This window comes from Marmota flaviventris, chromosome 15, assembly GCF_047511675.1.
Source record: "Marmota flaviventris isolate mMarFla1 chromosome 15, mMarFla1.hap1, whole genome shotgun sequence".
NCBI lineage: Eukaryota > Metazoa > Chordata > Mammalia > Rodentia > Sciuridae > Marmota > Marmota flaviventris.
Window position 1 is genome coordinate 38,272,543 of NC_092512.1, and position 13,515 is coordinate 38,286,057.

General features: G+C 35.2%; 1 protein-coding gene across 1 annotated transcript in view; it reads left to right on the forward strand.

Annotated features, from left to right (window-relative positions):
- The window catches only part of Nipal2 (NIPA like domain containing 2), a 78,490-nt gene that overhangs the window by 19,937 nt on the left and 45,038 nt on the right, over nucleotides 1–13,515 (forward strand). The window contains exons 2-3 of the mRNA XM_027946192.2: nucleotides 433–501; nucleotides 3,519–3,690. Coding sequence (XP_027801993.2) covers nucleotides 433–501; nucleotides 3,519–3,690 — 241 coding nt within the window. The remainder of the gene's footprint in view (nucleotides 1–432; nucleotides 502–3,518; nucleotides 3,691–13,515) is intronic.

A 13,515-nucleotide genomic window follows, 5' to 3' on the forward strand; every position in this document is an offset into this window, starting at 1 on the left:
TATCTTAGATTTTCCTTTAATTACAAGTCCTATGATCTTTCTTTCATCCCACAGTCCTTTAGAATATATTAAAGAGAATAGAAAATGGACCGAAAGCATCAGAAAGAAGTATCAGTGGGAGAAAGTTGGAACTGAGAACTCTTTTCTTTATTTTAGTGAGTGAGGCAAATAAATACCTGTAGAATTCAGAGAAGGACCAAATTATTTCTCAAAAATAGTATTTGATTAAAGTGAAAAACTAATCCTGATTAACCATATCCACATTCCAAACCTACCCTGGCAAATGGATGCTAAGTGAAGCTCAAATGAATGAATGAATGAGTGAGTGAATAAATGAATGAATACATCAACTTAAATTTGTCTCTTTTTTTTAGTAAATATTTTACAAGTACTATTTAAAGTATCATTTAAAGAAAATATTTTCTTTTACAGGTTCACCTTTTTGGAGTTTTGCTGGCTATTTTAGGAAACTTGGTAATCAGCATTTCCCTAAATATTCAGGTAAGAAAAAAAAAAAACAACTTATTTTTCTAACTCTGTAGTTTGATCCAGGAACATTTTGTGACTTTGATAAGACTTAGTCACTTTAGCCTTTATGGCTCTTTCTTCCTTAAAACACAATAGGGAAAAAAATTGTATTTTTCAAACTCATTGGTATAAAGACAAATTTAATTCAGGCTGGATTGCACTAACATATTTTTTCCTTTTCTGATTTTAAAAGAACTTAAATATTTTTGAGGGCCCCTAGTAGTATTGTGGACTGTATGTATGCCATCCATTATAATATGTGCCATCCATTCATGTCTAATGGATGAATTACCTGATTTGATTTTTTGGTATCTTGATTTCTTTCATTGGCCTTATCCCCAGATGAAATACAAATGTTTTTTAGAATCAGTTTTAGGGGTACAGGGTTTTCTTTCTTTGTTTAAAATACTGTTAAATATGTCTGTGTGAAATAAAGTTCTAAGAAAGAATACAGTGTATAAAATAGGAACTTCCTCTAAAAGATGAATTAAAATCCTAGAAGAATTGCTGATTTGTTGAACTAAAAACTGAATGAAATATTAATTTTGAACCAAGTCATGAATGAAATAAAAAATTTTGTCTTAATTAGTTTGAAACAGAATCACAGTTTCTAAAAATTTTGAATCAAATAAACCTGAACATTGAAATATCTCCCAGAATATTATATAATTTTATACAAACTCTTGCTAGAAAATAGCCTACTAAACTATCAATAATTACTAAGATATGTATTTGTTACTAAAAAAAAAAATACAAAAATAAATCATTTTCCCTATTGTGTTAATCAGATTTTCATCACTTTGAGAAAATCAACTAATAAAAGAAAGGTTTATTTTGGCTCATGGTTTCAGAGATTTTATCCTTGTCATTTGGATCTGTTGCTTTGGGCTTGTGGCAGCATAGTACATCATGGTGGGAGCGCCTGGAGGAGGCCTGTTCACCATATGGTAGTGAGGAAGCAGACAGAGGAGGAGAGAAAGGGGCCAAGGTCCCATCCCCTTCAGTGGCACACCCTGATAACCTAACTTCCTATGGTAGGCCCTGTCTTAAAAACCACCTCCTAACAGCACCATAAACTGGCAGTCAAGCCTTTCATATCTGGGCCTTTGGGGGACATTCCAGACTTGAACTATGACACTTATTAAAAAAAAAAAAAAGGAGGAGGAGGAGGAGAAGGAGAAGAATTCAAAGCATATAAAAGAAAAATTGCTCAGAAGTAACCACTATTGATTATGTGTTTTTTCCAAATCAGTTTCTATGCGTAAACAGCATACATACATATATTTGAGTGGGTATTCCAAAATGTATATAACCATCTCTTATTTAAGAACACACTACAGGACAAACAAATTGGCTTTTGCTGTTATAAATAATGATAAAATGAGTACCTATTAATATAAAGATACATGTTCCTTCTATACTTACGTGACTGTTCTGTAGGTCAAAGAGTGTTTTCATTTTAAATATTGCTAGGACCATGCAAATTGATTTCTGTGTGGATTGTACCATATTATGCTCATACAGCAGTTTGGCTGTGACCATTCCCCATATTCTCAATACCACATATCATTAGTTATGTGGTGAGGGCAGGGAATGATATCTGATAGATGAAAATGGTATTTTATTGTTTCAAATTATTTGCATTTCTTTCTTTATTCATGAGGTTAAGATCTTTTCTCACTTGTAATTTTACTTCTATAAATTACTGTTTCATATCCTTCATATATCGTCTCTTGGATTCCCTGGGGGTGTGGGGGGGTTCCATTTACTTGTTGGAATTCTATTTGTATTAATGATATTAAACCTTTATCACTTATGTGTTGCAAAGGTTTTCTCCCACTGTGTTCTATTGTTTGTGCTTTAAATTTGTTCATAGTATTTTTCTATACAGAAGTTTATTTTTTGTCTTTTTAAATTTTTTTAATTGGTTCATAATTGTATAGAATAGTGGGTTTCATTGTGGCACATTCATACATGCACGTAATACAATTTGACCAATTTCAGTCCTAGAACCTTTCCTTGGCCTCCCCTCTGCCCTTCCCCTGTTTCCTTTTCTCTACTTAACTGGAGAGAAGTTTTTTTTTTTTTAATACAGTAAAATATTTGCTTTTCTGGCTTATAGATTTTTGTGTCACACTTACAAAGGTGTTCCTATTATGCCAAGATTTTTTTGTTGTTAATGTTTTGTATTTTCTTCTGATACTTTCATTATTTTGGTTTTTGAAAATTTTAAGTAATCTAGAATTATACACAATTCTCATAAGAAAGCATCTTAGTTATCATAAAATCATTAGGGAAATGTCTTTATTTAATGCCCATTTTTCATGAATTTATATTTGGTTTAGTTTTGTTTTTGCAGTACAGGGGATCAACCCAGGGCCTTGAGCATGCTAAGCAAGCATTCTACTACTGAGTTATATCCATAGCCTTTTATATTTTTTTTAAATACAAAGAAATATTAAATCAGACATAAATAAGGGTCAGATTATATCCCTTCACAATTCCCAGCTGCTAAAGCATTCTGCCCTGCTATGTTAATTGTGATAGGTACTTTGACCCATAAATCTGATTTTTCCTTAAAAAAGTTTCCCTTTACTAATTTATCTTTATTTAAGTAACATTTATTTTGGCATCTGGAGTTACTTAACATTCTAAAAAAAATGTTTTTGGTGTACTGTTCTAGAAGATCTCTTGACATCTTAACATACCTTTCATTTTTTTAAAATAGTAATAATGATACATATTTTACACAGTTGTTATGAAAATAAAGCAATGTACATATGTTAAAACTCCCTTGAAACTATAAAATACTATATGAATATGAGTTGCTCCTGCTGCTAATATGTTTGGGACAAAGAAGGAATCATAATTGCTCTATAATCTGCAAATAAGTTTAAATGCCATAATGTAAATTTAGGGGACCCAAAATTTCAAAGCAAGTTTTACTTGGATGGAAGTGTTTTTTTATTTGCATTCTGATTTATTTCCAGAAATATTCTCATCTTCAGCTGGCACAACAAGAACACCCAAGGCCATACTTCAAGAGCGTGCTTTGGTGGGGCGGAATCTTCCTGATGGCTGTCGGGGAGACAGGGAACTTTGCCGCCTACGGACTTGCTCCCATTACTCTGATCGCACCATTAGGCTGTATGTCTGTTGCAGGTGGGCCATTTTTCTATATTTCAACAAATAGAAATGTTAAGATATTGGGATAATTGGGGGGAAAAAGCACAGAAGAAGAAAATCTATCCACTGTTTTCTTAGTGTGTTAACATGGAATTATGCTTCAAATTGCAGTTACCCTCTCAAGCTGATATATTAACCGTGAAGAAACTTGTGTTTTATAGCTGTCCCATTTACATTTAAAAGCCTAATCCTCAATGTCTGCATCTTATAAGTTAATAGTAGTAATTGAAAATGTTATACTATGCTTTTAATCAATAATGGATTTTTTAAATCATTAATGGATTATCTAAAAGCATTTATAATGCAGCTTTACTTTATTCAGACGTTAAACTTACATTTAGAGTTTTTGTTGTTCGATCTTAACTCCATAGTTTAACATCTCTTTGACACTAAAAATTAAATATTGCTGATTCAATTACCATAAAATGTATAATTTTATAGCATTGTCACAATTCTCTACCTTCAAGATTTATTAAATACATTTAGAAAAGAGTATAATGAGATGTTGCTGAAGACTTTAAAAAAAAAAGAGCAAAAATCACTGCAAAAAAAGAGAACAAATTCTCTAAGTCCTGTTAAAATCAATAAAATCTTTTTGGTTTTACTCTTTATCTGTTGCCATGGAAACAGCATGTTTTTAAATTTCTGTGAATTTAGACCCTTCATAGAAATAGAAACAAGTTGACAGTCATTGTGAACAACTAGAGCAAGCATATCATATCTCATATATCCTAATTTTAATATATCTCTTAAAATATGATATCCCTAAAGAAATCATAGCTTAAACTGAAATAATGCATATCCAAAGAGAATTTCACTTTATTTTGAAAGTGGCTTCCCTTATTAATCTTCTAAAATATTTTAAAATACTTCCATGGTGTATGATAGAATATTTTACAAGGAACACTTATTTCACTTTCTAGAAATTTAGTTAAAATCCCCATACTAATACTACCCTAGAGACAAAAATGTATGTAGTTACTTACCATTTTCAACTCTCAATGAAATGAGCAAATTGCTTGTGTCTTATCTTCTATTTACTGCATATGACACATTCATGGGCATTCTAGATTGTTTTTCTTCTCAAAATCTAAGAAATAACAGATAAAACATCCTGTTAGATTGTCAACTTGGCATCTTTCCAGTTGTTCTGAAAATGTTGTATTATTCTTTAGATTGTGCATTTAGTGCTGATCTTTGTTTTGTTTCTTACTCTGTTTTATGTTCAGTTTTCATGAAATAGTTGAAGAAAAAGTGTCTGGGCATATCAGAAAGACACCTGGGAGTGAGTTTTGTGCACCACATTGTAATTGAAATTCTCCATTTATCTCATGTCTTCTAGTTTGGGTTAACTGTTTTTTTTGTTTTTGTTTTTGTTTTGCATGGGTGGGGTTTAAATGAGAATTTGGAGGGTCAGCAGTAATACCCCTCGAAGTCCTTCAGTTACACTATGAATCTGCCCATTCTTCCCTAACTTGCTCAAAGTTCTCATTAATAATAAGCATCTTAAGTTTTCCAACCTTCCACTCAGAAAACATCTTGTTCTCAAGAGTCCCCTGCAGGGCCAGTTCGCCAACCTTCACACTTGGAGCCCACTGCCTTTATACATGGGTTTTCTTAATGCTGCAGGTTGTTTTCCCTTGTGTGCTCTTAACCCTGATAAAAGTTTCAACTTCAGGACATTTTTAGTTACCCTTCTCTCTGACCATTTTAATAGTTTTAAAGATATAAATTGATAACTTCAAACACAAATCATTCCTCCTTGACAATCTTTGCAAACAGTGATAAATGTTCATAAATAGTATTCGCACTGCACTCCACAGCTGAATTTGAGGTTATTGTGAGGTGCCATGGATGGTAAGAGACCCCTGGTGATAGAGAATTGCTCTAGAACACCCCCTTAATACCCTTTATAAAGATTCTAGAAACTTTAGAATTCAAAACAAAAGGGAAAGCCTTTTTAAAAGAAAGGGCTGAGTCTATAGATAAGCAGAATGAATAGTGTCCACTCTTCTATGCTAGAACCCTGCCTCCATTACTTTGAATTTAAAAAAAAGAAGATAATATATTGCAATTTTGCATGGGGAATTATATATTCTTTTCTGATCTTTCTTCTGTTTTTTGCTTTATTTAAAAAAAAAAAAAGACAGTTAAAATTCAGATACTTTAAAACGTTTAGACCTTAAGTTGAAGTGAAAGGTGCTTTCTTCCAATTTTCACTCTTGCCATAGATATTCTGGTTCACACCAATGCCAACATACTGTGTTCCTTTTTTTTTTTTCCCCTAGAAGTAAGGAGATAGTGTGTGGGTAAATATATGCATCTGTCTTATACATGTAAGATGGCTAAAATGTCAGATCTGCTATTTTGTCTTACATAATCACATTTCTGCTTCTTTTTCTGTATACATCAACAGATGAAAAACAAATATATATATATATATATATATATATATATATACACATACATATATATATAAAATATATATTAAAATATATATTATATATATGATATACATGTTATACATGATATATATGATATATAACATAAGGACTGGTATATAAGAAGCATTGTGGGGATTTTAGTTTGCTTTTTCCCACATTTTCCTGACTTGAGCCATCATCCTTTCTATCCTCCCTTTCCTGCTCAGTGTCCCTTCTGTTCCTCACTGACATGTTCACCCTCAGGTAGCTTTTCTCAAACATTAGTTTTATAGGCAGTTTCATAGGTCTTCTAAGAAACGAAGAATTCTATAGTCAAACAAGTTTCTGCAGTTTGGGATTTAGAAAATTATACAGTTCATTAATATAAGGGCATCTCAGGGCCTTGGAATAGGCCCCTGGCACTGTGAATCCTTCAGAGGTAGATGCAATGAACCAAGTCTCCAAAACCTATTAACCCCAAATACTTTTATGTGGAGCATCTCAAGGGACCACAATTTTTGCAGAAAACCTCTCAGCAATGATCACAAGTAGTTACATCATGCTAGAGACTCAGCCTAGATAACCTGCCAGTGCCGAGCACTGGAGATTATACAGTAAGGAATAATCTTAGCACGTAGGTGGGTCTGAGTGCCCAGGCCTGGCTCCATGTTTTTGAAAGGAGTCTTTGGAGTCTTTGGAGCCTTCCTATCTTCATGTTATCACTTTACTTTTCTTGCTAAAGATTTTTCTTAATGAATAATAGCTTTTTCTGATGAAAATGCTAGCTATACTGGCAGTATGGTTAATTCTAGATGTTGGTTTGTTTCTGTGTTTTCATTAAGAAACCTCAATGGTTTCCATTTTCATCTAGAGTGTAGGCTATTGCCTCAATAAGCCAGGCAGTGGAATGCAGGAGCACAAGCTTTGGGGACAATGTGCTCTGGTCCAGGTCTTAGTCCTGCTCTGGCAATCTCTATCACTTCATGCAAGTTGTTTTAACAAATGTATACCTCACTGATCTGTAAAATGGGAGTGAAAATAATTTCTGTGTCTGTGGTTGTTCAGAAAAATTTAGTAAACACAACCACTTAAGAAAAGTATTTGACATGACAACACTAGCTGTTGTCATTGTGATTTATCATTATTATTATTACATAGAGTACACTGTTCTTTATAATGGAGTTTATTCCCATGCTCCCCCCCCCCACCGCAAATAATAATGATTACAGTCTCTAAAATGAATGAACCAGTTCAGGAAATGCTTTTTTATTGTTCATATCCTTGCAATGATTCCTTGGTAGGGAGCAGAAAAGTAGGGTCCTCTGAACTCATTTGTTCAGTTTAATCACCTTTCAATTTTTCCACATTGTCTATTCAGAAACATGTTGGAAAAATATCAGCATTTCCAAAAAAAGAACCCAAATGAGACACATTTGAAGAAACAGGTCTGCCGTTTGCATGGCCGTCCAGCTGTGTGCAGCAGCGCCATCTTCTCACTCTGGCTTCAGAACACATTTATTCACTTGCAAATGAACTCGAGGCTGAAGGGCAGATTTCTTTCTGGTCCAACTGTGATTTGAGAATGTATTTTCTGGGAAACTCTCTGTTACACCAGAAATCCACTGAAAGGAAATAAGTTGGATATTCTGTAATTCAATTTTAGATGGCCAATCCTTCCTGTCTCAGGTAACCCCCCTTCCTCAGGAGCCCTTCCCTGGTATCTGAACTGTGTTAAGCAGCCGAATTTTCTGCACTCTTCCCACCCTACACGGGACCTTCTCTCATTTATGTGATGCCATTTTTCGAATTAGAAAAAGGCAGCCCTTTCTCATGACAACTTTATTTCTGTCTACAAATTATTGTAATACATTAATTTTATTAAAGCAGGACACTCTGGTGCCACCTATCAGAAAACTGTCCTTAGAAATACGTGAGTTGACAAGCTCTGGGAGGCAGGTGGTGACTCCTGGAATGCAGAGCCCCTGCACACCTCACCTGCACAGCCTGCATGGTGACACAGTGGCCTTGAGCTATGCTTCCCTCCAGCAGGGCTCTCATGCTCACAGCAGTGTCTGTCCTCACCATTCAGCGGAGATGCAGGAGACAGGAGGTTGTACCTCATTGCTTGACGTCTGCTCTCACAGTGCAGAAAATCACACAATACAGCCTGTAGAATTTGAATTTTGATAAAACAGGTATTGGATGTTCTGTTCTAAGGTGCTGAAAGAGCAAAACACTTGCTTAAAAGATTTCAATTCCTGATGAAACCCGGTGGTTAAACAGTTGTTCATTGCAAGGCACTCATGAATATTCACACTTGTGAGTACTTAGAGGTTTCTAAGCCTGTCCCTTGCGTGTTGAGTTGGATTATGTGTGCCTCTGCAAAGCGTGGCCTTACATTTAATGTTGTCTCTTTTCTGTTTATCCCCCATGACTGTGATCTGCGTTCTGCCTCAACATTTAGAGACAATTAAAAATAATGAGGTTATCAACAACCCAAAAAACTGAAGCCCATGGAATTAAGGAGTTCCGTGGTAGACGTCACTCAGTATAAAATTAACTTGTCCAGGGGTGGCAAAGAAATAGAGACGGAGGAAGACTGCTGCAGGGACTGGGAGAACAAAAGGAAGACAGAAAGCACCAATGACATTTTTCAATTACTTTAAATCAGTATACTCAGAGGGACAGAACTGAAAAAGTTAAATTCTGGAAATACTTTAGGTGAAGTAGTTAATGGTAAGAAACTAATTCTGAATGAAGCTCCACTGTGCCGGGTGCTCTGTGAGACTCATAAACTTGTTATCTTATTGGGCTGGGCCTGTAGCTCAGTGGCAGAGCACTTGCCTAGCACGTGTGAGGCACTGGGTTCAATCTTGGGCACCACATGAAAAAAATAAACAAATAAAGGCATTCTGTCTGTTTACAACTACCAAAAAAAATTTTTTTAAAGACAAAAACTTGTTACCTTATTAACATGGCCAAGCTTAATAGAAGAAAGTAATAAGAAGATTGAATTTAGGATGAATTATATGAAATTAAACCCTTGGGATTTTATATGGAAAGATGAAATTAATAGCAGTTAATTCTCCTTGGCCCTAGAATAACTTCCTAAGAGAAGTAGAAACCCTGTTACTGGGCTTATATGGATTAAGGTTGGGGTGTGAACTGCACTGAGAGAATGATAGTGAGACAGACCGGTGATCAACAAGGATTCTCCATCTCTACTTTTCCCTAACATGCTAGCTGTTGCCCAAACTGAAATTCAGGATATAGAATACATGCTGTTTCATGTATTTCTTTTTCTTCTTTTTTTTTTTTAAGAGAGAGTGAGAGAAAATTTTTTAATATTTATTTTTTAGTTTTTGATGGACACACATCTTTATTTTATTTTTATGTGGTGCTGAGGATCGAACCCAGCGTCCCGCACATGCCAGGCGAGCGCGTTACCGCTTGAGCCACCTCCCCAGCCCCTGTTTCATGTATTTCTGTGTGCTTCTCTGAAGCCCTAAGCTGAAATGTATCTGCAATCCATTAGACAGTGGTCATAGTGTAGCCAGAAAACCCTAGTGAGGCCTTTTGGAATTCCAAAGAAGTCATGTCAAGCAAAAACTTTGGTCTCCAAGATTTTTATTAGAAACAAATGAAAGGAAACACAAACAGACCAATGAGCAAGTGACCTGTAGCATTACACAAACCTAGATGCCACAAATTCTCTGTTCTTCACAGCATGGAGCTTAGTGCCAGCCTGGATCAAGTCTCAGCATCTCCAAAACCTCCTGGATGCTTGTGATAGTGACAGTTCACATGGACGTTGGTTTTAATGTTTGAAACATGTAGAAAATATTCCTTTGCTAAATGGCTTGCTGAATTGTCTCTTCAGCACATTTGTCCAAAAACCAGCCTACATAAACTGTGGAATAAAACTCTGACGTTTTAATTTTATGTCTGCTCATACACTCTCAGCAGAAAGCATTCCTGAAGCCTAAAACTTTATTTGAAACATCTTTTCCACCCATCTTTATTTTTTGAGAATGCCACAAAATATTTCTAGAGAAATTGCTAATGATGAAGTAATGTGCTATTAAACTTATAATACAATATTAATCTTGTCAGTGGTGGTATTTTTACTTTTTTGGAGTCTTTTCAAGTTTAATCATTAGTGCATGCCAAGAAAAATGTAGAAAAGAAAGGATTATTGTTCTTAGTGCAGGTAAATTTCCTCATCTGTATTTATGTAAATTGCCTCCTAATAATGGTTATGTCTTCATTATCTTCAGTAAATGACAAAAGCATTTTTTCATCAGTGTGAGTTTCTTGACTCTTCTCTTCCTGCCAACGTGGTTGGTAGGACATCTTTTCTTTCCGTAAGCAGACATTTTTCAAACTGTCACATCCTCAGAGCTCCAAATCCTGAATCCATGGAGTACATTGTAATTGACATACTCTTCCCCCTAAAATTCTACAGTTAATGGGGAATGATAATTATAGAGCAGTACCTCCTATGGTTAGAGTTGGTGGAGCCTGTGAGCACGCTCAGTATGCCCACGTGCTTGAAGCTTGATTGTGACTGACATGAAAGTGTTTTTGTGGTTTGCTTTTAGCAGTACAATAAAGTTGCCATTATGAGTGGTCAGAAACCACAAGCCAGATATTTACATGTGAGGTTCTGTCTGTAGCATTATTATGTAAATATGTTCTTTTCATGTCATGGTTATTTTTTTAAATAAAAGAAAGGGTTTTTTGATTTGTTTAAACTATTTTGTCTTCTACTTTCCTATATTATAAACATATATCCTGGTTTCTCCTAAGATCACAGAGGTTAAGCACTAAAAGTTGGTAGAGTTTTCATTTGCAGATTAGGTCAGAGTTCACACACTGGTGGCCTCTAAACTAGAACTGGTCACTGCTGTGTGTTGTTTAGCTCAAACAATACTTTTAAAGAATATAATTTCCCATGCTTAAAAATGAGACCATGTCACACAGCCTGGATTTTTGTCTTACAGAATCAGATTTGGTGGCACTGGACTTGCCACCATCGTTTAGTTCACCAAGGCTCCACTGACCTTCTTCACCACATCCCACCAATCCTCATTGTTTTTCCTCTTTAGAGATTACCTAACTGGCCCCTGCAGGCATCTGGTTTGTTACATTTTGAAAGGGTTTTTTTCTTCCCCATGAAATCAGATAAGAATCATATTCATAATCACATCTGAGTAAAATGTAATCAATGGATATTTTAACTTTGGGTCAGATTTGTCTTTAAAAAGTGGTAACAGAGGTACTGAGAATGTAGCTGCATGGCAGAGCACTTGCCTTGGAAGCACAAGACCCCGAGTTTGATCCCCAATATACCACCCAAAAAAAAAAAAAAAAGGTAATAAGGGGCAAAAAGCTAAGAGAAATAAAAGCAATCAAAATCACTTTAAAATAACCATGCCACAGACATTTAAATACTTCTTATAACTCTCTTCTGTGCTATTAAATTTTTAAAAATCATGGGAGGGAAAGAATTTAAGTAAAAAATGCATGTCATAATGTTACAAATTGAAAAAGCAAATGCCCATTATCTATTATTTTACAGACACAAAGTTCTAATCTAACATGTTAAAATTTGCCTTTGGGTTTTTCTGCTAAGTGAAATTTGATGCTTAAGTTCTCATTTCCTAATCCCCATTAGTAGTAATGACAGTGGAAACCCCAAAACAAGTTTGTACAACCTTTCTGAACTCCTATGCACCAGATTAATCTAGAGAGTTTTTGTTTTTTCTCTCTCTTGTGATCTACTGTGAATTTAAAGCATCTATTCTTGACCCTATTAAGCTAAATAACTTCCAGAATAACAGCTGGTCTTGGAACCTCAGAAACTGAGTGATGTCAGAGAGGAGGTAAATGAAGGGCAAATTCAGGGGTGATTCTATTTGTTGTTGTTCTAATTAGTTATACATGACAGAATGCATTTTGACACATCATACATACATGGAGTATAACTTCTCATTCTTCTGGTTGTACATGTCGTAGAGTTACACCAGTCATGTAATCATATATGCACATTCTACTATTCTCCCTAGTCCCATACCCCCTCCCCTCCCTTCACTCCCCTATGTCTAACCCAAAGTACCTCTGTTCTTCCCTAGACCCCACCACTTTATTGTGAATTAGCATCCGCATATCAGAGAAAACATTTGGCATTTGGTTCTTTGGGATTGGCTTATTTTGCTTAGCATGATATTCTTCAACTCCATCCATTTATAGGCAAATGCCATCATTTCCTTCTTCTTTAAGGCAGCATAATATTCTCTTTATCCATTCATCTGTCGAAGGGTACCTAGGTTGTTTCCATAGTTTAGCTATTGTGAGTGAGTTGAACTGCTATAAACATTGATGTGGCTGTGTCACTGTAGTATGTTGATTTTAAGTCCTTTGAGTATAAACTGAGGAGTGGGATAGCTGGGTCAATGGTGGTTCCATTCCAAGTTTTCTGAGGAATCTCCATACTGCTTTCCATAATGGTTTCACCAATTTGCAGTCCCACCAGCAGTGTATGAGTGTTCCTTTTCCTCCATATCCTCACCAACATTTGTTGTTGCTTTTATTCTTGATAATTGCCATTTTGATTAGAGTGAGATGAAATCTCAGTGTAGTTTTGATTTGTGTTTCTGTAATTGCTAGAAATGTTGAACATTTTCCCATATATTTGTTGATCAATTGTGTTTCTTCTTTTGTGAAGTGTCTGTTTAGTTTCTTAGGTAGAGTTTGATTCTTCAGTAGCCCAGTGCCAGGGCACATCCCTACTCCTGGGCCTGGCCCCTCTACATAGAAACTTGGTTTGCCTGAAGCCACCAAACTTGCTTGACCTTTATTTTCTCTTAGAAATCTGAATCAGAATATCCACCAGAGTGACTCTGCATTCTGATTGCTAATCAGAGTGATATTTGATAGCCAAAAAGAGAACACATGGCTCACCAAGAGAAGTCAGTCCATTTTAATTGTTGCTGAGATTCTTCCTAAACATAAAGCATTAGAACCTCAAGGCAAAGTGAATACATTAATAGACTGCCCCACAGAAGTCCTGTTTTGCACCAGAGAAAACACTAGAAGATAATGTATTATGTCCTTTCCCTATGGATAGTGTTTGTGCCGTCTTTTATCCATACTCCCCCCCAATGTTGTACAAAACCACTGTTTGCATTTTGGTATGATATTTTTTTAATTTTTAATTTTAGTTTTTGAATTTAATTTTTTAAAAAATTTGGATTGACAAATAATAATTATATATATAATAAGATAGGATACAAATAGGTGTTTTAATGTATAGTATAGAAAGACCAAATCAAAGCAATTAGCATATCTGTCAAGAAGGTTTAAAATCTATTTTAGC